The following is a 25,596-nucleotide window of genomic DNA, read 5'->3' on the forward strand; positions in this document are numbered from 1 at the left end:
TGTCAAAGCAGAATAGGCTTGCTGAGCCTTCCCCTTAATTACACTTTGTAAGAGAATAAGGCAACCCTCTGTTGGCCACTTTAAACTCTGAGCAACTTTCTCAAAATGCTGAAAGTATTTATCAACCTCTACCTCGTCAAATGGAGGTACCAATTTAACTTCCCGACTGGCCTTAAACTTATCACCAGATTCTAACACTCGACCCCTTTGCTGCAATCTTTCTATCTTTTCCAGCTCGAACAGCCTCTGCCTTTCGGCTTCCTCTCTCTGATTTTCTCTCTCTGCCTTTCCGCAGCCTCCGCTTTTAATTTTTTTCTCAATTGTACTGGAGCTCAAGCTCACTAGGTTTACTTTCAGGAAACACCTCCAACTCCTCCACTTTAAACACACCCTCAGATACATAATGTTCAGCTATTATCCTCTGCATCTGTGCCCTCCTCATTGTCGATTTCCCCTTAGCAAGTTTTAACCTTTTAGCAATACATAACAACTCAATCCTTCTGGCGTCCTCCAATGCCTGGCACTTCGAGACATTTATCAACATCCATTGCTTCTGATTTTTCACACACAAATAAATCAAAAGGGATTTCCCCAATGAAATCGATAATTAATGACTACGCCCCCAAATCTGTTCATATCCCAGACGCAGGCCCACATTTTGTTATGAATTGTAACGCTTTAGAAACGAACACCAGCAATAGGCTACACCCGGAGTCTGTTTTAATGTTAAAACTATCTTTATTAGAATCTACTTATAATATAGTAACTTAAACAAGAGAAACAAATGTGTTATGTGTATATATGTGTGTAAATATAACTCCCAGACTATTGAGCTCGGGGGAAACAAGGCTTGGAGTCCCGAGATGGCAAAGTATGGAAGTTCAGTTCAACAATGGAATAGGTGATGAGAGAGATATTTGTAATCCAGCGTAAATGTTGAGAAAAGGCAATTATGTCGAATTCTACAGGTTTCATGGTGGTAAAACGAGACAACAGTTGCTGTCCGTCATCATTCCAAATCCACATACGAATTATCACGGAAAGTGTCTTGTCACAAGGGGTATTGTCTTCAAGTGAATTACCCCACCACACCCAGCAAGGGTTAACACATCAGTGGTCTTCACAAGATACCCCAAATCAGATCCACTCCTACGGATCAAACGAGGTGACAACCACACATCTGAGTACGCTGAATCGATAATTAACCCACCCTAGTGGGCATAGGAAAGTTGCAATCAGTGACCCTTGGTCACTAGTTTTGATCCTTCCATTTTACCTCCTTCGTCTCCGTCTGACTCTGAGTGTCTTTGTCCTGGGTTAAAACTAAACAAGCTGTAAGCGATGTAAACAAGCTGAAGTCAAACTGATTTAACTTTTTAATTTCTCTCTCTTAAAATGACAGTCCACAGCAAACGAAATCTAGGGATTCATAACAATGGCCACTCCCCATTGTGAACTGACTGATGTGCCATTACTTGGGATGACTGAGTGAATCCCTTCTCACATTCTGAGCAGGGAATGGCCTTTCCCCAGTGTGAACTCGCTAGTGACTCAGTAGGTTGGCTGACCGAGTGAATCGCTTCCCTCATTCTGAGCAGGTGAACGGCTTCTCCCCAGTGTGAACTCGCTGATGTCTCTGCAGGGTGGATGACTGAGTGAATCTCTCCCCACAGACTGAGCAGGTGAACGGCTTCTCCCCAGTGTGAACTCGCAAGTGACTCTGTAGGTGAGGAGACTGCGTGAATCCCTTCCCACAGACAGAGCATGTGAATGGCTTCTCCCCAGTGTGAACTCGCTGATGTCTCTGTAGGTTGGATGATTGAGTGAATCTCTCCCCACAGACTGAGCAGGTGAACGGCTTCTCCCCAGTGTGAACTCGCAAGTGACTCTGTAGGTTGGATGACTTACTGAATACCTTCCCACAGACTGAGCAGGTGAACGGCTTCTCCCCAGTGTGAACTTGCGTGTGAATCCGTAGGTTGAATAAGTGAGCGAATCCTTTCCCACATTCTGAGCAGGTGAATGGCTTCTCCCCGGTGTGAACTCGCTGATGACTCTGTAGGTGGGATGACTGAGTGAATTCCTTCCCACAGACTGAGCAGGTGAACGGCTTCTCCCCGGTGTGAACTCGCTGATGTATCTGTAGGGTGGAAGATTGAGTGAATTGCTTCCCACATTCTGAACAAAGGAAGGGCTTCTCTCCAGTGTGAACTCGATGGTGTCTCTGTAGGTGGGATGACTGAGTGAATCCCTTCCCACAGACAGAGCAAGTGAAGGGCTTCTCCCCAGTGTGAACTCGCTGGTGTGCCATTACGTCAGATGATTGAGTGAATCCTTTCCCACAAATTCAGCAGATCACCAGCCTCTGCCCGATGTGAAGTGACTGGTGTGTCCGCAGGTGGGAAGACCAACTGAATCCTTTCTCACACACAGAACAGGTGAATGGCCTTGCCCAGTGTGAACTTGCTGATGTACCTTCAGTTGAGATGACCGAGTGGATCCATTCCCACTGTCTGAGCAGGTGAACGGCCTTTCTCCTTTGTAAGATGACGGGCGTGCCAGTTGGTCAGTTGACCGAATAAATCCCTCCCCACAGTCTGAGTAGGAAGGATGTTCGATTGAATCCCTCGCTTCACTTCTTAAATATCTGGACAGAGACAGCAAAACTGGCGTGGTGTGTTTGAGATTCCCGGAGACAAATTCCTTCTCGTTTTAACCTGTGAAATGATTTACAAAGTCCATCAATGGCTGTAGGACAACATTTCAGATGAGATTGCTTGAGTCGCCAAGTTTTGATCTGGCTGTTCCTCACTGTTACAATGAGGTTGAACCCAAGTTGGACAGAGAAATCATCTCCTGACTGGGCAGATTGCTGGTATCTGGAATGACCATCAATTCCCCGATGCTCTTCCTGTTTCTATAAGAATGGGGCATTTCTGCCATCTGCAATTTGTACCCTGGCTCAGTTTGACTCTCTCCATTGGTATTATTCCCTGTTCCCACTGAGCTGCATGGGTCCTGGCCCCACAGTAACTGAAACACTCTCACGCAAATTCTCTTTTTAACGTGCATCTGGGATTTTCTGTGACGTATTATTAACTTAAAGTTCCACAAATTTAACGCCATATAAAAAATCCCTGCTGAGGTGAATGGTTGGTCTGCACAGCTGTTAAAAGGACTTAGAGTGAATATTAGTATTACTTCAGGTTCTTGTGGAAAATTACAATACAGAAACAGGACATTTGGGCCATCTGGTTTGTGCTGAACTAATTAAACTGCCCACTCCCACACCCCTACCATTCAGGTATCTACACGAACCGCTTAAATGTTGAAATCGAGCTCGCATGCACCACTTGTGCTGGCTGCTCATTCCACACCCAGATGACTGTCTGTGTGATGAAGTTTCCCCTCATGTTACCCTTAACATTTCACCTTTCACCCTTAACCCATGGCCTCTGGTTGTAGTCCCGCACCATCTCAGTGGTAAAAGCCAGCTAAAGGGAGTAGGGGGCGACCCTGGCTGACAAGGGAAGTCAAGGACAGTATAAAAATAAAAGAGAAGATGTATAACATAGCAATGATGAGAGGGAAGCCAGAGGATTGGGAAACTTTTAAAGAACAACAGAAGATAACTAAAAAGGCAATACGGGGAGAAAATACTAAATTCTAAATTCTCCTACTAAATTCCTGTGTAAACAAGCCTGGCTTTCCCGGCTCCTGTTTGATTCTTACTGAGAGAGAGGGAGAGGGGCGGAACTATTTGACGATGCAGCGTGTTTACACTTGCTTGCAGCTTGTGTTTACATAGCTCACAGTTTGTTTTATTTAAGCAAGGACACACAGTCAGCCGGAGAGAAAGAAAGAAGATAGAAAGTTCGAAACAAAGGGCCGAGTGGCAAAGGTCACTGTTTGGACTCTCCTATGCCCACAAGGGTGGGTTGACTATTGATCCAGCGTATACCGAATGTGTGATTGTCACTTTGTTTGATCCATTGGAGTGGATCTGTTGGTTTGGGAGTATCCTGTGAGGACCACTTGTGCTAACCCTTGCCTGGGTGTGGTAATTCACTTGAAGAGGTACCCCTGTGACCAATCACTGTTGGTGATAATTCGTATAATCCAAATGGGGATTTTGTTGGAGTATCCCGTGGCTACAACTTTTGTTAACCCTTAGCTGGATTCGGGTGTGTGATGTGGTAAACACTTGTGAGAAGGGATATTCTGTGGAAATCACTGTCGGTAATACTTTGTGTGTTGGGTCTGGATTGGGAGTACCTTGCGGAATCTACCTGTGTGTTATCCCTTGCTTGGGTGGTAGTTCCTTCTAAAGACAGTACTCCTGTGATAAGCTACTTTTGGGGATAATTCGTATGTGGATTTAGAACAACGACGGATAAGACCTGCAGCGACTGTTATCCTGTTTTACCACTGTGGAATTTGTGGAATTCAACGTAATTGCCTTCTCCTGACATTCACCTTGGATTACAAATATCTCTCTCTCGTCATTGATTCCGTGGATGAACTGAATTTCATACTTTCCCATCTCAAAACTTTAAGCTTGATATTCCCTGCGCTCAGTGGTTTGGGAGTTATATTTACACATATGTGTCCTCATAACACTATTAGCTTTTGATTATTTTGCTTAATTTGTTATATTATAAGTAGATACGAATAAAGACAATGGTTTTAACATCAAAAGCACACTCCAGGTGTCGTCTATTGCTGCTGGTTCATTTAAACCGTTACAGGAATGTAACAGAGGTCTTCGTGTTTATGTCATTCTGGGGGCCCCCATGTTAACACCTTTCTCTCTCTCGGTCACACCTTGCCAAACAGGTAGAACCTTCCTTCCAATGTCTGTAATCCTGCTAAACCAGATTGAGGAACTCTCAGCCTGGGCTTCCTCAAATAACACCTGGGGAAGAGAGTGAGTAACTGTGGTCCAGTCAGAGATGACTGTGGCTGTCGGTGTTTTGAGGGATGGTATCGCAGGCCCCCACCAAACTGAACTTCCTATACTGGGAAACATGCATCCTGGCCATAACTGCAGGTGCCCAGCAGCCGAGAGGAATAACTGAGACTGATTGATTTTGGATGATCGCTTTTCTCTCCTATGGTGTAGCCAGGAATTCACGAGAGATAAACGATTTGGCTAACATCACTTGAGGAGCTGGCCACAATACTGCAGGGGCCCTGACAGAAACACAGGCCCAAGTAACAGAAATATCCACTGAAATGATTGCAATCCGGCAAACAGTCATACAGAATCGTACGGCTTCAGATTTTATCCCAGCTGAGAAAAGGGGAACCTGTGCTATTACTGACACAGAATGCTGCACCTCTATCCCTGATGAGTCTACTAACGTTACATCCCTCTCCAAGCACACTGCCAAGGAGACTGACAGCATCAAGAGAGTAGGGCAGGATTTACACGGGTTCACCGAAGGGTCGAAATGGTGATCTTCGAAGACCTGTCGGTAATATGTGGGGCATGATATTGCATTATGTCCAAATGGTTGTACATATCATTGTTATAATTACTGATGTATGCGTTTTTACCTATTGAGAAATTAATACTCTACTTGGTTTCTTTCTCTGTAAAAAGTTACTACTTTGTTAATCATGAATGATCTAAAGGAGGGAATGATATAGTATGCAAAATGGTTAACACTACATTAAAAATAGCAGCCTGTTTCTCTGAAAGAAACTTCTGATGATCAACCAATGTGCTAAGCCGTGCTGAGCCATATTTCTTCTTGAGGGTAGCTAGCCAAGGTTTCAGGATGCTTATCTCCTTGTGCACTCATGTGTACTGATAGGACAGCTTCTGTCTGTTCTGTGTGTGTAAGCCATTATGACTATTTTGTAATTTGTCTTTAGGGCCTGTCATGTAGTAAATATTTTTGGCTCCAGCCTGTCTTGTGTGGGGTGTATCTGGACAGATATATCTGTGGTGTGAGGGGAATCGGTGAAATGGGTGGGAGCATTCACAGACTGTTCCTGTCTGAGTGACTAACTAAGTAAGTCCTGCTCGGATCGGATAGTTCAAAGGTTAATTTATTATCAAAGCAGGTATCCATAAATACCGCTCAGTTTTTTTATTCTTTTCCAGAGAACCACGAAACAAAGAAAACAGGAAAGTCGTTCAGAGAGAAAAAAAATGAAACTCCCTCCCCACCCCCCGCATCAAAAATGACGGCCTCCCGATCATCAACCCCCAAAACCAACCCCTCCCGCACAAAAGGGAAGAAAAATATCGACTTCCGTTAAAAAACATTCCTACCCGGCAAAACTGAGGAGGAGCCGGTGTCACCAGCGACGAGGCGGCCGCATCGGGAGCAGCGGACACAATGGGCGACTGCAGAAGCTTGACAGGTGAAGTGTCGCCTCACCTGGAAGGACGATTGGACAACGGGGAGAGTTCGGCCGTCCGGCCCTTTCACTGTGACACCCCGAACTCCACATCAAATCCGTCCAAACGAATCTGGGTGAACTTTAATGACCAATAAATATAATATCCTCTCGTCGATCAGCTGACAGAATGATTCCCTGACTCTGAGAGGAAGGGGCATCTATGGGCCACACTGTCAGGGTGTTGAGTTTACCAGGAGACAAAGCCTGCAGTGACAAGAGGTTTTCTGTTGACTAATACACTGTGTGTGGACCCCGCTGGCAATTCTGGTGTTGTGACCCGAATCGAGACAAACACCACGCTGCCCACTCCACCAACAACACGGCACAGCCGGACACATAACAGGGGACTTTACATCTCACAACACTGGATTCAGTGAGGAAACCCGTGATTAATGTTGTTGTCTCACCGAAAAGTCCATTAACACAAACCCTAACCCTGCAATATGGTGTAAATTCCCGCTCCCCATACTAACACGGGTTATACAGACCAAAGAACAAATTGCCGGAGGAACTCAGTGCGTCGGGCAGCATCTGTGGAGGGAAATAGACGGTCAACATTTCGGGGCGAGACCCTCCCTCTGGACTGAGAGTGGACGGGAAATAGTCAGAGAAAAGAGGTGAGGGGTGGGGATGGGGCAAGAGCTGGGGATTGAGTGGTGGATCCAGGTGAGGGGGTAGGTGGAAGGCGAAAACAGTGACAGGGGTGGGAGGTGAGTGGTTGGGGCAACACGGGGCTGCAGAAGATGGAAATTAATTCCATAGAGGATGAACAAAGAGGTTAGAGAGTATTTGTTATAGAGAGTGCAATGAAGATTCACCTGACTGATCCCTGGAGTGGTGGGGTCATAACTTGAAGAAAGATCAAATGTGATAACTCTAAATGTAATTTAGAGAATCGAGGACTGAGAGGAGAACACATTGAAATGCACATCATTACCGTTTGATCCAGGGATCCCAGTCTCTGAAAAAGTGGGTGGATGGTCCGGGACTGAGATGATTGGATGTCTCCATTCCGAGGGTGGTGAATATCTGTAAATCCCCTCCACAGAGAGCGGTGAAGACTCAGTGATCGTTCTCAGGTAGAAAAGAGTCCGGCTGATGTGTGGAGACCGAAAGGATCGTGGAAATGAGGATCGGACAGAAACGTGGCTGAGATGGGAGAGCAGCCGCCATCTTGTTGATTGTTAGATGGGCAGAATGGCCACCTCCTGCTGTTTCTCACTTGATGTTTCAGTGTTCCTGTCCACTGAAGCCGGAGGAATTTGAATACAAATTAGTGTTTATAAACACAGAACCGATTTAAATGAAACGTGAACACTTCCTGTTTGGGCTTGAATTATGTTTCGGACCGGGATGGGAATCGAGCCCGTGACTCAGTGACCTGGGGGTGGAGGAAAAGGGATCGGTGCAGATATGGTGTGGAAAAGTAGACATGTATCTGGTATAAATATGGAATAATGTGGGGAATGCGGCGGATGGGTCAGGCAGTGTGTGTGGGTAGAGGAGCAGAGTCACCGGTTCAGGTGGGAGTCCCTCCACCTGTCACCTGATCCCGTTCCCTGTTCACGTTTTTCTGCAGATCTGCAGCATCTGCGGGTCACTGCTCTACGTGTACGTGTAGCTTCACCTTTTGCCCCTTCAGACAAGGCAGTGAGATCCGGATCAGTCACGTCCTCTCGCTGTGGGTGGACATTGTTTTTTTTTCGTGCAATATTTTCTGCATGTTTCATTCACTGTTTCGACGTGCTGAAGTGCAGCCGATGTTTTGGGGTGTCTGACCCATTTATGTGAGAATTTAACCTTCTGTATTTATCTGAGCTTCTCATAAATGTGTAAAGTTTAATTCAGCTTCACTTCAGAATTTCCAAAGCAACAACCCAGTCAGTCAAATAGATCCACACAATTAAAATACTTTATTACATTTACACAATTAAAATAGTTTATTACATTTTTATTTTTTCTATTTTTGTACTATATATATACACTTATTTTAAATCACAATTGTTAAAATCTTTTGTTAAGAATTAGGTTCTACTGCTACCGCAGAGACGACGTATTTCATGGCATATGCCGGTGCTATTAAACCTGATTCTGATACTGATATGGGAGACACAACACCGGTCACCTGATCCCAGTTACCGCAGATCGTAATGAGAGATTGAAGCATTTTCCATATATTTGCTTTCCACAGAAATGACAACAGTTCAGTTTCCTTCTGTGGTTCCAGAGCAGAAGCTCAGTCTGTCTAATATTTCCACACAATTAAAATGGGGAATTTGTTTATTCTTATCACGTACTGACCTACAGTGAGAATCTTGCCTGATGTACCATCCACATAGATCGATACATTACAACAGTACATTGAGCTGATATACAAGAAAACAATAACTGTAACAAAGTATTAGGCTGCAGGGAAAGTGCAGTGCGGATAGACATATAGTGCAGGGTCATGTCGATATACATTGTGAGTTTGAGTCCATTTTATCATTCATTTGGCTTATAACTGCAGACTGGTGTTACGCACTTTAAGGCTTTTGTATCTCTCCGCCAATGTGGGAGCGGGTTTGCAGCAAGAATATCCAGGTTATGAGGTTATTTGTGTACATGGCCTGCTTTTCCGAGGGAGGGGAAGTGTAGGAAGAGTCCATGGAGCGGAGGCTTGTTTCTCTGATGTTCTCTGCTCTCCAAAGTTCTCTGCAGTTCGTTGCAGTCATGGGCAGAGCAGTAGCCATACAAAGGCATGAAGTATCCACAAGGAGCTCAGAGACCTCGGCCTTCATTCTGTCTTGTGTAGCTGAATCCTGGACTTCCTGTCAGATAGCCGGCAGGTGGTAAGAGTGGGCTCCATCTCCTCTGTCTCTCTGACCCTCAGGACACATAACCCACAGATTTGTCTCTTTGGCCCTCTCCTTTACTTTCTGTGCACACATGATTTGTGTTGCCACCCACAGCTCCAATCTGCTAATTAAATTTGCTGACAGCACTCCATTGATTGGCCTAATCTCACATAATAACTTAAAATCGTTCAAATGCCTCCTGACAAGGCTCGGTCCAAACAAACTTTTCACCCTTCTTCAGGAGATTAGTCAGAGGAAGAGCGATAGCAGCAAAGTTCTTACAGTACTTACGGTAATATCCATCCATTCCCAGAAACCTTCTAAGAGCCTTCTTAGCAGTCAGAATAGGAATTCAAGAAATTGCCTGGAATTTTTCCCGAAAAGGAGCCAACTTGCATTGACCTACAACATAGCCAAGACAGGTCACAGTGGCATGGCCAAATTCACTCTTAGCTAAGTTAACTGTAAGGCTGGCCTGGGAAAACCTGTCAAACAGTTTTTCTACTGCAGAGATATGCTCGTCCCAAGTGTCACTCCCCGTGACTAAGTCATCAATATAGACATCTGTGTGTTCCAACCCTCGAATTACAGAATCATTCATTCTCCAGAATGTTCCTGGACCAGTTTTCATTCCCAAACAGCAAGACATTATATTCATACAACCCAGATGGTATCATAAATGCAGAATTTATTCTACCTCTGTCCGTCAATGGAACACACCACTACCCTGTAAACAGATCAAACTTTGCAAGAAATTCAGCTTTTCCAACCTTATTGATGCAATCATCCATCCTAGGGATAGAATAGGCATGTGCTTTTGTTACTGCATTTGCCTTCCTATAATCAGTGTAAAATCTAACACTACCATCACGTCTGGGCACAATAACGGGGGGGGGGGTGACTCCAATCTGATGCTGAAGGACTAATAATACCATTTTCCAGCATATTTTCAATTTCTTGCTCAGCCAATTTACACTTTTCTACGTTCATGCGATATGGGTGTTCTTTAATCGGTTTAACCAATATCTACATCATGTATTGCGACCGTGGTTTGCTTGGGAACATCGGGAAATAAATCTTTAAACTGCAGAATTAATTCCTTCGGCTGTTGTTGTTGTTTTGGCTGCAGGTGAGCCAACCTGTTATCAAAGTTTTCTGGAACAACCGAGTTCATTAGCTTAACTGGGACAATGTTTGGCTTGTGAAAAGTCTCAGCCAAGTCAATTGCTTTATTCTCAGGGTTGCCAGATTCATATGTTTTGACAACAACACACACAGATGGTGCCTGCTTGTCAAAATAAGACTTTATTATATTTATCTGTACCACCTGTGTTAGTTTACATCCGTCGGGTGTTTTGATAACATAATGCACATTATTAATTTGAGAGACTATTTCACACGGTCCATTAAGTTTTGCCTGAAGTGGATTTGTCAACATTGGAGATAAGGTAAGCACCTTATCCCCCACCTGGTATTTTCTTTCGCAAGCCCACTTATCAAACCAACACTTCAGTTTGTTTTGAGAAATCTTTAAGTTTTGTCTCGCTAGACTAAAGGCCTGGAGTAGTTCATTGTTGAACTTCAAAACTTAGTCCAACAAGTTATCATGCACATCCCCAACAATTCACTGTTCCTTTAACAAGGTCAAAGCTCCCCTCACTCTATGACCAAATACAAATTCAAATGGACTAAAGCCCAGTGATTCCTGTACCAACTCTCTTACTGCGAACAAAAGCAAATATATTCCTTTATCTCAGTCTTTTCCATTTTCAACACAGTATGTCTTTTTTTGGCATGTGCATGCGTGCGTCCGATAATGTATTTTTCAAGCCTTTACAAGTCATGGAGTGAGAGAGAGAGAGAGACAGTGTGGAACACATTATGTTTTAATCATTGTTTTGAGGGTAGAATAAAATCTTCCTAGAACCCATCGTAATTCTGGATGTAATTTGTTTAGCTCCCAGTACATAAAATACCTGCTGGAATAATCCAGATGTTAAATTGCTTCCTTGATCAGACTGGATTTCTTTAGGCAAATCAAATAAAGTAAAAAAAATCTTGGTAAGAGCCTTCGCCACAGTTTTAGCTTTAATATTTCTGAGAGGTATTGCCTCTGGGAATCTGCATGCAGTACACATGATAGTTAGCAGATACTGATGGCCAGCTTTAGTCTTTGGCAATGTGCCAACACAATCTACTATAAATTTTGAAAAGGGTTCACCAAATGCAGTTATATATAGACTGCAGTGGGGCACTGTGGAGATCTGATTAGGTTTACCAACAACTTGACCAATGTGACAGTTTCTGCAAAAGGTCACAACATCTTTCCTCAGATTAGGGCAGTAGAATAATTTCATAATCCTGTTTACAGTTTTATTCACTCCAAAATGGCAACCTGAGGGCAGACTGTGGGCCAAAGTTAAAATTCCAGTCCTATAAACTTTAGGAACTACAACGGTGAACAATTGCCCATTCTTCACTCGCTGATATAGTAGGTGGCCTCCACTTCCTCATTAACACTCCATCCTTGAGATAATACCCTACTGGCACTTTCTTAATCACATCATCTGAGAGAGCTGTTTCTTTTAAAGCTTCAAACTCAGGGTCTTGGTTCTGTTCTGTGATAAACTCGATTTTGGCTCTCATGCGTATCAGAATCATGCTGCACAGAACCGTCTGCGTTAGCAGACATTTTAGCCATACTTCGAGTTCCTGCGCAGGAAGGATAAATGTTAAAATCCATCTGTGGGTCGTCAGTAGTTGGGTTACTTGTTAACTGCATGCAGGAACAACTTTACCATCTGCCAGGTCATTCACTAACAGCAAAATAACATCTTCATCTGGTAAACTGGAGCATACTCCGATCTTAACAGGTCCCGAAACCAACCCTGACAGTAAAGTTACCTTGTGCAATGGCACGGAAACCATGCCGCCCCCAATGACTTTAATAAGACCTTAACTGAGCCTGAAACAGAATGTTCAGAACCCTGTGGGTTTATAGGTGCTTCAACATACTGAACACAGGCTTTTGGGACTGAATCCTTTTCCTTTTCCTTCTTCAGGATGGAAAAATTAGCCATAATATAACCAGCTTTCTTACAATAGTAACAAGTGAGACCAGAATATTTCTCCTTCAACTGCTTCCCTTCATCCTTACTCTTGTCATTATTCCAGCGTTAATTTCTGGTTTACCCCGGTGATCCCTGCTACTCTTTTGGAAGCTCTTATTCGGGATAATCTTAACCTTATGAGTAAAAACAAACTCATCTGCTATTCTATCAAACTCCTGCAGAGTAGCGGCATCCTTTTCAGCTAAATAGGTTCTTTATGTCATCAGGAATGCACCTTTTGAATTCTTGAATTAAAAGCAATACTTTCAAGCTGTTACAATCATCATTTATATCATTATATGTGCACCGGCAGTCAAAACACACAAACTTCTCATAAGCAAGTTCCATATAAGACTGTTTCACAGATTCCCTCAAATTTCTAAACTTTTGCCTGTATGATTCTGGGACCAACTCGTAAGCTTTGAGCAAAGACTGTTTCACTAGGTCATAATCAGCTGCTTCATCAACTGTCAAAGCAGAATAGGCTTGCTGAGCCTTCCCCTTAATTACACTTCGTAAGAGAAAAGGCCAACCCTCTTTTGGCCACTTTAAACTTTGAGCAACCTTCTCAAAATGCTGAAAGTATATATCAACCTCTGCCTCATCAAATGGAGGTACCAATTTAACTTCCTGACTGGCCTTAAACTTATCACTACAGTCTAACGCCAGACCCCTTTGCTGTAATCTCTCTAATTTTTCCAGCTGAAACAACCTCTGTCTTTCTGCTTCCTCCCTGTTTTTCTGCATCCCTAGCCTCAAACTGCCTCTGCCTTCCGCAGCCTCCATCTTTAATTTTTCTCACTTGTACTGGAGCACAAGCTCACGAGGTTTACTTTCAGGAACACCTCCAACTCCTCCACTTTAAACACTCCCTCAGATACATAATGTTCAGCTGTTATCTTCTGCATCTGTGCCCTCCTTATTGTCGATTTCACCTTAGCAAGTTTTAACCTTCTAGCAAGACTCAACAACTCAATCCTTCTGGCGTCCTCTAATGCCTCAGAGGTTGGCGCTTTCTGACATCTATCAACATCCAATGCTACTGATTTTCCACACACAAATAAATCAGAGGGACTTCCTCAATGAAATCGATAATTAATGACAATGCCCGCAAAATGTTAATATCTTGGACGCAGGCCCAATTTTGTTATGAATCATAACGCTTTAGAAATGAACCAGCAGCAATAGACTACACCTGGAGTCTGTTTTTGAAGTTAAAATTATCTTTATTAGAATCTACGTATAATATAGTAACAAGCAAGATAAACAAAAGATAACATTGTTATGTGTGTGTATATATATATATATATACATATATATATATGTGCAAATATAACTCCAAAACTATTGAGCTCGGGAGAAACAAGACTTGGAGCCTTGAGATGGAAAAGTACGAAAGTCTGTCTTCGTTCCAAATCCACATACGAATTATCACCGAAAGTGACTTGTCACAAAGGGTATCGTCTTCAAGTGAATTACCACACCACACTCAGGCAAGGGTTAACACATCAGTGGTCTTCACAGGATACCCCAAATCAGATCCACTCCTATGGATCAAATGAGGTGACATCCACGCATTCGATGTATGCTGAATCGATAATAAACCCACCCTTGTGGGCATAGGAAAGTTGTAATCATCAGTGACCCTTGGCCACTAGTTCCCTGGTTTCGATCCTATTTTCCCTCCTTCATCTCTGTCTGACTCTGAGTGTCTGTGTCCTCGGTTAAGACTAAACAAGCTGCGAGCGATGTAAACAAGCTGCAGGGCAGACTGATCACCTTCTTAATCTCTCTCTCTCTTAAAATGACAGTCCACGGCAAACAAAACCTAGGGATTCATAACAATGGCCACACCCCAATGTGAACTGACTGGTGTGCCAGTAATTGGGGTGACTGAGTGAATCCTTTCCCACATTCTGAGCAGGTGAATGGCCACTCTCCAGTGTGAACTTGCTGATGTCTCTGTAGATGGGATGACTGAGTGAATGTCTTCCCACATTCTGAGCAGGTGAACAGCCTGTCTCCAGCATGAACTTGCTGATGTACCTTCAGATGCGATGATTTAGTAAATCCCTTCCCACAGTCTGAGCAGAGGTATGGCCTCTCCCCAGTGTGAACTGATTGGTGTCTCTGTAGGTGGGATGCCAGTGAGAATCCCTTCCCACATTCTGAGCAGGTGAATGGCTTCTCCCCAGTGTAAACTTGCTGGTGACTCTGTAGGGTGGATGAATGAGTGAATCTCGCCCCACATTCTGAGCAGGTGAATGGCCTCCCTCCAGTGTGAACTCACTGGTGTATCTGTAGGGTGGATGACTCAGTGAATCCTTTCCGACATTCTGAGCAGTTGAAATGCTTTTCCTCCGTGTGAACAGACTGGTGTGCCAGTAATTGGGATGACCGAGTGAATCCCTTCCCACACTCTGAGGAGGTGAAGGCCTCTCTTCAGTGTGAACTCGCTGATGACTCTGTAGGTGAGATGAATGAGTGAATAACTTCCTGCAGACTGAGCAGCTAAATGGCCTCTCTCCAGTGTGAATTTGCTGATGACTCTGCAGATTGGATGAATGAGTGAATCCCTTCCCACAGACTGAGCAAGTGAACGGCTTCTCCCCAGTGTGAACTCACTGGTGAGCCATTAGGTCAGATGACTGAGTGAATCCTTTCCCAGAAATTCAGCAGATGACAGCCTCTGCCCGGTGTGAACTGACTGTTGTGTCCACAGGTGGGAAGACTGACTGAATCATTTCTCACACACAGAACAGTTGAATGGCCTTGCCCAGTGTGAACTTACCTTTAGTTGAGATGACCGAGTGAATCCATTCCCACTGTCTGAGCAAGTGAACGGCCTTTCTCCTTTGTAAAATGACGGGCGTGCCAGTTGGTCAGATGCACGAGTGAATCCCTCCAAACAGTCTGAGCAGGAAGGATGGTCGATTGAATCCCTTGCTCCACTTTTTAGACATCTAGACAGAGACAGCAAAACTGGCATGCCGTGTTTGAGATCCCTGAAGACAAATTCCTTATCATTTTTAACCTGTAAAAAGATTTACAAAATACATCAATGGGTGCAGGACAACATTTCAAGTCAGATTACTTGAGTTGCAGGGTTTGATCATCCTATTTACTATCTCATCTTGAATGCTGATTGACTGAACGTTCGTGACCAAACTCCCTTATGAGACTTTGTCAAGTGCCTTGCTAAAGTCCATGTAGAGAACATCCACTGCCTTGACCTCCCCATCTATTTTGTTTCCTCATATGGATTACCATTCTGATCTTGCAGAGGATTATTTGTTTCCCATGTAATCTTTTTTACTCTTAACATATCTGCAGATTCCCTGAGGATTCTCCTTCACCTTGTCTGCAGGGGCAACCTCATGCCTTCTTTTATTTCTTTCATAAGTGTTCACTTGAATTTCCTGTATTTCATATGTACCCCATTTGTTCCTATCTGCCTGTACCTGGTATTTTCTCTCCTTTTTTTGATCTGGGAGAGGAAAACCAAAGGGGTGATAGAGCTGCATGCTGGGAGGTGGGGGTAAGGGGGGGGGGGGGTAAACGAAAGTTGCAGGGGGAATGGGAGCCTGAATAACTGAACAGAGAGTGGAGTGTTTGTGGAGGTAGTTGTTGTTCAGTCCTCAAAGACAGGAATGAAAAAGTTGAGCATGGTGCAGTGAATATGCTGAGCCCTGTATATTTCAATACAAGGAGCGGATGTGTTCGGGACATGGATCAACACGTGGAAATAAGATACTAGGATCTGGCAACTGTGGATTGGGACAGTCTGCTTTATGGCAAAGGTATAGGCAGGCAGAATCTTATGGAGCATAAGAAATGCAAGAGAACACATAAGAAATAAACCAGGATGGCTAAAAGAAGGCATAAGGTTGCCCTCACAGAAAAGATGAAGGATAATCCTCAGGGATTCTAGTGATAGATTAAGAGCAAAAGGATTGCAAGGCACAAAGTTGGTCCTCTGGAAGACCGGAATGACAACCCACGTGCGGAACCAAAGCAGATGGTGGAAATCTTAATTCTTAAATATTTTTCCATCTCTGTTTACTCAGGAGATGGACAAATAGTCTATGGGAGTGTGGAAAAGTGGCATTAAAATCATGGACCCTATACAGATTAAAGAAGAGTAGTTAATTCACTGTTCAAAATAGAAGATAGAAATCTACAGCATATTCCAGGCGATTCAGCCTAAAATGTTGTGCCAACCGTGTAACCTACTCTAGTAACTGCCTGGAATTTCCCCAGCACACAGCCCTCTGTTTTTCTAAGCTCCATGTACCTATCTAAGCGGCTGTTAAAAGACCCCATTGTATCTGTCTGGACCACCGCTGCTGGCAGTGCATTCCACGCACGCACCACTCTCTGTGTAAAAATCTTACCCCTGACATCCCTCAGTATCTATTTCCAAGCACCTTAAAACTATGCCCTCTTGTGTTAGTCATTTCAACCCTGGGAAAAAACCTCTGGCTATCCACACGCTCAATGCCCCTCATCATTTTATACACCTAAAAAAGGCTCTAAACATAAAGAAGGAAATTATACATTGGATTGGAGATTTGTTAGAAGTATAGAAAATTATGAGAGTATAGATAGGTTAAATGCAAGCAGCTTTTTCCACTGAGGTTGTGTGGGACTACAACCAGAGGTCATGGGTAAGTGGGGAAGGTGAATATTTAATGGGAACATGTGGAAAAGCTCTTTACTGAAATGGTTGTGAGAATGTGGATTGAGATGCCGGTACAAGTGGTGAATATGAGCTCGGTTTCACCACTTAAAGGAAGTTTGGATGGGAGCCTGGATGGTAGGGGTATGAAGGGCGATGGTCCCAGTGCAGGTAGTTGCATTAGACAGCTTAAATGTTTTTTTTCAGCATTGACTAGATGGGCCAAATAGCCCATTTCCATACTGAACTTCTCCATGTTTCTATGACAGAGAAGCTGGCCAAACTTGTTTGGAAGGGAAAGATAGGAGTGACAACGGAGCAACAATGGCTGGAGTTTCTGGGAGCAAATCGGGAGCTGAGTGATTCCACAGAAGTGGAAATATTAGAAAGACAGGAGTACACAACCGTGGCTAAAATGAGAAGCCAAAGCCAACATAAAGCCAGAGAGAGGACACCTAATAGAGCAAAAACTTTTAGAAACCAACAGCAGACAACTAAAAAACTCAGATGAGCTCAGTGCATGGAATCATGTTATTAATGGGTCTTGGTAGCACCCAACAGTCTGAGGGATTTAGAGGAACAAAATATCTGGGGCCTCGATATCTCTTGAAAACCAAGGTTCCCTGTACCAGTTATCACTCAACTTTTATTTTGGCAGGCATATACAAACTCTACACCCTCAAAATTTCACTTCTGAAGGCCTCCCACTTACAAGTACTCCATTGCCAGGAAACAGCCTGTCCCAAACCACACTTGTTAGATCCTTTCTGATACCATCAAAATTGACCTTTCTCCAATATAGAATCTCAACCCATGGTCCAGACCTTTCTTTTTCCATATTTCCTTTGAATCTCATGGCACTATGATCACTAAATTCTGTCACCAGCCTTGGATCATTTCCTAACAGCTTATTGCACACTTCTACGTCGGGAATTCTACGTACTGATTAAAGGCACATTTGACAAACTTTACCCCATCTAGTCCTTTTACAGTATGGGCGTCCCAGTCAATATATGCAAAGTTAAAATCACTTACTGAATAAACCTAAGTTTATTGACATGGTCTACAATCTCTCTACAAATTTGTTCCTCTAAATCCCTCAGACTGTTGGGTGTAAACAAGTCACAATAATGGCTACAATATCATAATTCCCTGACCTGAGCTCATCTGGCTTTCCTACGATGCTTCTTGCATTGTGATATACACAGCTCAGCACATTCATCGCACCATGCTCAACCATTTGATTGCTGACTCTATCTGAGGTCTGAACAACATCTGACTGGTGTCAAGAAAACAAACTCTCCCTCATTGTCACAAAAACAAAGGAGCTGATTGTGGACTACGGGAGGAATGGAGACAGGCTAACCCCTAGTGACATTAATCAATCTGTGGTTAAGAAGGTGATGAGCTTTAAGTTCCTTGGCATAAACACCACCGAGGATATCACATGGTGCCCTGACGAAGGGTCTCGGCCAGAAACATCGACAGTGCTTCTTCCTATAGATCCTACCTGGCCTGCTGTGTTCCACAAGCATTTTGTGTGTGTTTCTTGAATTTCCAGACATCTGCCGATTTTCTCGTGTATACGTACCGGCTATTTTGTGAAAAAAGCACAACAGCACCTCTTTCACCTCAGACGGCTGAAGAAGTTTGGGATGCGGTCCCAAATACTAAGAACTTTCTACAGGAACACAACTGAGAACACCCTGACTGGCTGCATCACTGCCTGGTATGGGAACTGTACTTCCCTTAATTGCAGGAAACTGCAGAGAGTGGTGCGGACAGCCCAGAACATCTGTAGATGTGAACGTCCCACTATTCAGGACATTTACAGAGACAGGTGTGTAAAAAGGGCCCAAAGGATATCGGGGACCAAATTCACCACAACCACAAACTGTTCCTGCTGCTACCATCCAGGAAATGGTACCACAGCAAAAGGACCAACAGGCTCCTGGACATCATCTTCTACCAGGCCATCAGACTGGTTACTTCATGCTGATACACTTGCATTTGTATGTTATATTAACTGTCCTATGTACAAACTATTTATCATAAATGACTATATATTACACATTGCACATTTAGACGGAGACGTAATGTATAGGGAGGATCGATGTAATAAAGTCAATTCAATTCAATTCACGCTCTCCAATATCTGTTCTGTCATTCTGGCTCCCATTCCCCCCTACAACTTATTTTATCCACATTACCCCCCCACCCCCCACCCTACCATTAGCAACCATTACCACTAGGATATTAGTCTCCTCTTGTTCTGTTCCCCTAACTAACGAATCCCCTATCAGCCCTTTGACTTTCCTCTGCCAGGTAATTCCCCCCAACAGCTTCTAAAGTGTTCCACCTGTTGTTTTTTGGGGATGGCCGCAAGAGTACTCTGCGATGGCTATTTAACCTCATTCCCCTTCCTGACTCTCATCCCGTTTCCTGTGTCCTGCAACTTGGGTGTAACTCACCTCTCTTCATGTCATATTCATCACCCCCTCCAACTCCTGGATGATCCAGAATTCATCCATTTCTAGCTCCAACTCCTTAAATTGCAGCTGGACACACATCTTGTAGGTGAGGGCATCAGGGACACTGGATGTCTCCCCACCTTCCCTCCAATGTCCAGCATCTGCAGAGTTTGTGATTGGAAGTGTAACAAAGGTGATTTTCTCAACTGGTGATGTAAAAGACCCGATTTTGTTCCCTTTTTCGGAGTTCCGAATCCTTGCATTTAGATAGCTGGAGCTCAGCTTTGTTTGAGAGATCCATTGGTTCCCATTCCCTGATAAGCCGGAAGCTCCCCGGGGGCCCGTGTACGGATCGTGGGGCTGAGAGAGAGGGAGGTGAGCAGGAAGGTCACAGAAACTGTCCCTCAGTCGGTGGTTAGGACAGTCGCCCGGAGATAATCGCCTACCTGCGTCCGATCCAGCAGCCGTGCTCCTGAGGCCTTTTGTGAACTGCGCGCATGCGTTATATTCGTAAACGTCATCAACCTTGACGCCTGCGCATGTGACCGATGCTTCAGCGCAGGCGAATTTTTTAATACAGGGCATTATCGGTAATCACGGTGCCATTAAAAGTTTCTTCAAGCTCCGGTTCCATCTACAAACCTCATTTTTTTTGTATATAGAAAACTCAGCAGCTGTTTTAACGCAGAAAGCGGCTCACATAAACAATATACTCAATATCAAAGTGTATCTAACTTCAAAGTGCAATCCTCTTACAAAGGCAGATATAAAACTGATGCACCATCAATAACTCACGCCGAGACTTAGGAAGTGAGATATCGGCTTTTATTGACTGAAGGACAACACTACATCCTGGGGAAAATGAGGGAGAGCAGCAGGCCACAGTCGCCTTTATACAGGGGTCTGTGGGAGGAGCCACAGGGGTAGTCAGCAGGGTCTTGGGAGGAGCCACAGGAGCAGTCAGACAGGTATATCTAGTTCACCACATTCACCCCCCCTTTGTTTAAAAAAAAATTCCCAAGCATATTTACAGGTTAAGTCGATCAGGTGGTCGAATCGTTCGCTGCGATCTACGTAGCTCCGGCTGCAATTGCACAGGAGCCGGAGGTGATGACGGCACAGGTGCCGGAGGTGGTGTGTGCTCCGAAGGCGGAGAGTGGGTTAATTCTGTCCCAACAGGAGGTGTCAGGGACCCCTCGCGTGTGAGCGAGGGCCCTGGAACAGACGCATACGGAGTCTGTGTGGGGCACGGTGCGTGCGGAGTCACCTCGGGTACAGGGTGCATAGTTACCGTGGAGTGCTCGGGGTAGTGGTCTGCTGCTCCGGCGGGCGCCAGGTCGCGGACAGAGACCGTGTCCTCCCGCCCATCAGGCAAGACCACGTAAGCATACTGGGGATTAGCATGCAGGAGGTGAACCTTCTCGACCAGTGGTGAGTACTTATTACTCCTCGCATGTTTACGCAGCAGCACTGGCCCCGGGGACGTCAGCCAAACTGGCAGGGTGGTCCCAGTGACAGACTTCCTGGGAAAAGAGAATAAGCGTTCGTGAGGGGTGGCATTAGTGGACGTACACAACAGGGAGCGGATAGAGTGGAGTGCCTCAGGGAGGACCTCCTGCCATCGGGAGACCGGCAACCCTTGTGACTTAAGGGCTAAAAGTATGGCCTTCCACACTGTGGCATTCTCCCTCTCCACCTGGCCATTCCCCCGGGGATTATAACTCGTGGTGCGACTAGTAGCTATGCCCCTAGCAAGCAGGAACCGGCGCAACTCGTCACTCATAAAGGAGGACCCTCTATCACTGTGGACATAGCAGGGATATCCGAACAGTGTGAAGAGCTGGCGCAGGACTTTGATGACCGACGTGGTAGTAGTGTCGGGGCAGGGAACGGCAAAGGGGAATCGCGAGTACTCGTCAATAATACTGAGAAAGTAGACATTGCGGTCGGTGGAGGGAAGGGGGCCCTTAAAGTCAATACTCAGTCGCTCAAAAGGGCGGGTGGCCTTGACAAGCTGCGCAGTGTCAGGACGGTAGAAGTGCGGTTTGCACTCAGCGCAGATCTGGCAGTCCCTGGTCATCGTCCGGATGTCCTCCAGGGAGTACGGCAGGTTCCGGGCTTTAATGAAGTGATAAAACCGGGTGACCCCCGGGTGGCAAAGTTGGGCATGAAGGGCATACAGCTGGTCGAGCTGGGCACTAGCACACGGTCCCCGGGATAGGGCATCAGACGGTTCATTGAGCCTGCCAGGCCGGTACAGGATATCGTAAGTATAGGTGGAGAGTTCTATTCTCCATCGCAAAATTTTATCATTTTTGATTTTGCCCCGCTGTTGGCTGCTGAACATGAACGCAACCGAGCGCTGGTCGGTCAGCAAGGTGAACCTTCTGCCGGCGAGACAGTGCCTCCAGTGCCGAATAGCTTCCACTATGGCTTGGGCTTCTTTCTCCACCGTGGAGTGCCGAAGTTCAGAGCCTTGAAGGGTACGAGAAAAAAAACGCCACTGGCCTGCCTTCTTGATTGAGGGTAGCAGCCAGCGCAACGTCAGAGGCGTCACTCTCTACTTGGAAGGGAATGGTCTCGTCTACCGCATGCATCGTTGCTTAGGCAATGTCCCCTTTAATGCAGCTGAAGGCCGCGCGGGCCTCGGCAGAGAGGGGAAAGGTGGTAGACTTGACCAGGGGGCGGGCCTTGTCTGCGTAATGGGGAACCCATTGGGCGTAATAGGAAAAAAAACCCAGGCACCGTCGGAGGGCCTTGAGAGTAGTGGGAAGAGGGAGTTCTAACAGGGGGCGCATACGGTCGGGGTCAGGGCCAATGACCCCGTTCTCCACGACATACCCAAGGATAGCGAGCCGTGTGGTTCTGAACACACACTTGTCTTTGTTATAAGTGAGGTTCAAAGCATCGGCCACCTGGAAAAAACGTTGGAGGTTGGCGTCATGGTCCGACCAGTCGCGACCACAGATGGTGATGTTATCTAGATAGGGAAATGTGGCCGTCAGTTTGTACTGGTCCACCATCCGGTCCATCTCCCTCTGGAAGACTGAGACCCCATTTGTGACACCAAATGGGACGCGCAGAAAGTGACAGAGCCTGCCACCCGCCTCGAAGGCGGTGTAGGGGCGGTCCTCTGGGCGGATGGGGAGCTGGTGATAAGCGGATTTCAGATCAATTGTCGAGTACACCTTGTACTGAGCTATCTGGTTGACCATATCCGCGATGCGGGGTAGGGGGTACGCGTCAAGCTGCGTGAATCTATTGATGGTCTGGCTGTAGTCCACAACCATCCTATTTTTCTGCCCAGTCCGAACAACGACCACCTGGGACCGCCATGGGCTTGTGCTTGGCTCAATGATCCCCTCCCTGAGCAGCCGCTGCACCTCTGAATGAATAAAGGCCCTGTCCCCCGCACTGTACCTCCTACTTTTAGTTGCCACAGGTTTACAGTCGGGGGTCAGGTTGGTGAACAGCGATGGGGGAGGGATCTTGAGGGTGGAGAGGTTGCAAATAGTGTCAGCAGCACAGCTATCGGCATGGTGCTGGGCGGGATGTGGGGTTCGGGGTGTATGTGCGTGTGGTAACGGAGTATATGGCGAAGTCCCACCAAACTGAGGATTCCTGACAGTGAGTGGTGGGAGGGGGCCGTCATATGCCATAGTCACACTTTCGAGATGGCTCTGGAAGTCCAGCCCAATAGCACAGGTGCGCACAGCCGAGGCATGACCAGGAACGCAAAGTTCCGATATTCTGTGCCCTGCACCACCAATGTCGCTACACAACCCACCCGGATGTCTGTGGAATGCGACCCTGAAGCCAAGGTGATCTTCTGACGGACCGGCCGTGTCACGAGTCCGCAGCGTTTCACTGTGGCCGGGTCAATAAAACTCTCAGTGCTGCCCGTGTCAAACAGGCAGCTAGTCCTGTGCCCCTCCACCAGGATGTCCATCATCGACCTTGCGAGCTGGTGCGGAGCGCTTTGATCGAGGGTCACGGAAGCCAGCGTTGAACTGGGCGTGTCGAGGGCGGGGCCTGGTGACGCCGGCAAAGATGGCCGCTCACATCCGGGCATGCAAGATGGCGAGGCGGGGGCGGGGCCTGGTGACGCCGGCAAAGATGGCCGCTCACATCCGGGCATGCAAGAGGGCGGCTCCCAGGTCGCACACGGGTAGGTAGGTAGGGGCCAGGTGACGCCGGCAAAGATGGTTGTCCACATCCGGTCATGCAAAATGGCGGCCCCCAGGTCTCAGACGCGGCGCTGCTCGACCCCGGGCGCGGTTTAGATTTACAGACCTTGGCGAAATGGCCCTTCTTCCCGCAGCTGGAACAAGTCGCTTCGCGCGCCGGACAGAGTTCCCGGGCATGTTTCCGAAGCCCACAAAAGTAACAGAGTTTCATACCTGGCGAATTCGTGGGGTTTGAGATACCGCGACTGGCTGCGGCGTTGGCGAATTCGCTCGGAACCGGGGAATGGCTCGGTTGGACTTCTTCGGCGTACAGTTGCGCAGCCTCTATCGAACTGGCCGTCTCTATCGCAGAGCGTAAGGTAAGATCAGCTTTTTCCAGCAGCCGCTGGCGGATACACACTGACCGAACCCCAGTCACAAAAGCGTCTCGGACCAAGAGTTCCTTATGCTGTTCCGCTGTGAGCGCTTTGCAGTCACAGTCCCGCGCCAGTATCTGTAGCTCGCTGAGGAATTCAGCAGTCGACTCCGTAGGCCGCTGTTTTCGCGTGGCCAAGCGGTGCCGTGCATAAACTGGATTTACTGGCCGCAGGTACTGTCTTCGGAGGGCGGCAAGCGCCTCCTCGTAGGTGGATATGTCCCTGATGAACGAATAAACTTTTGGGGCGACCCTCGAGAAGAGAAGTTTGTGCCGAACAGCCGAATCGGTGGCACGAACCTCCTCTAAGTACGATTGGAAGCACACCAGCCAGTGATCAAAGGCAAGAGCTGCTCCAGGGTCTCGGGGGTCCAAGTCTAGGCGTTCTGGGCGTAAAGCGGTTTCCATGTTGTAACTTTCAGTCAATAAAATTGATGCACCATCAATAACTCACGCCGAGACTTAGGAAGTGAGATATCGGCTTTTATTGACTGAAGGACAACACTACATCCTGGGGAAAATGAGGGAGAGCAGCAGGCCACAGTCGCCTTTATACAGGGGTCTGTGGGAGGAGCCACAGGGGTAGTCAGCAGGGTCTTGGGAGGAGCCACAGGAGCAGTCAGACAGGTATATCTAGTTCACCACAAAAACACAAAAGATTCTGCAGTTGCTGGAAATACAGAGACGCACACACACAAAATACTGGAGGAACTCTGCAGTTCAGGCAGCAACTAAGCAGAGGATGACTAAAAGAGCAAAGGGAAAAACAGAGAGCTGAGAATACTCCACCGCCGACCCGAGGGTGCGGCAAATCCCTTCCCACCATGGCCGGCATCTGACGGCCCAGTACTGTCCGGAATGTCCTTTGGAATTCTGAATAAAGGACAGGATCCAAAATATCCCTGGTTCCTCCGGACCATATTCCTCCCATACTGGTAAAATGATCCTCAGTGGGAGAGGGGTGGGGAGAGGGGCGGAGGGAGAGGCATGTGTGGCTTCCGATTCGGGGCCAAGTAGGGACAACGTACAAGTTTAAATCCCGATACATTAAGGCGGGATGAATTTTTAGAGAACGGGGAAGATGTGATGTGCATGTTGCCGGGGCAGTTTCCCTCATGACTTTAGAGAGACGGATAAAGCGAGGGGCTAGTTTCCGCCATTCCAGTTTGAGTGGACGATCTTTACTTGAACAGAGACCCGCTTGTCAATATTGAAAGAGGGGCCAAGCCGCCTGTGTCTGTTGGCCTTGGCCTGCAGCCCGGCTGAACTTCCTTTCCGAGTCTTTGTCATTGAGACATCTTTGAACAAATTACTCGGCGGAGGGAACCCCGACATCTAATTCCTGATCAGGAGATTGAGCGGGCAGAAACTCAATTTGACATTCGAATGGGGTCAGACCCAGCGGTGACTGCTGAAGGGTATTGTGGGCGGACTCGGCCCGGATTAAATGGTCACTCCAAGAGGGCAGATTCCCGGACAGAAGG

General features: G+C 46.4%; 1 protein-coding gene across 1 annotated transcript in view; it reads right to left on the reverse strand.

Annotated features, from left to right (window-relative positions):
• Positions 1-1,543: 1,543 nt before the first annotated feature.
• The window catches only part of LOC140721349 (uncharacterized), an 89,967-nt gene continuing 65,914 nt past the window's right edge, over positions 1,544-25,596 (reverse strand). Inside the window, 2 exon segments of the mRNA XM_073036191.1 lie at positions 1,544-2,304; positions 14,320-14,630. Of these exon segments, the coding sequence (XP_072892292.1) occupies positions 1,544-2,304; positions 14,320-14,630 (1,072 nt within the window).

Source organism: Hemitrygon akajei, unplaced genomic scaffold, assembly GCF_048418815.1.
Source record: "Hemitrygon akajei unplaced genomic scaffold, sHemAka1.3 Scf000054, whole genome shotgun sequence".
NCBI classification, from domain to species: domain Eukaryota; kingdom Metazoa; phylum Chordata; class Chondrichthyes; order Myliobatiformes; family Dasyatidae; genus Hemitrygon; species Hemitrygon akajei.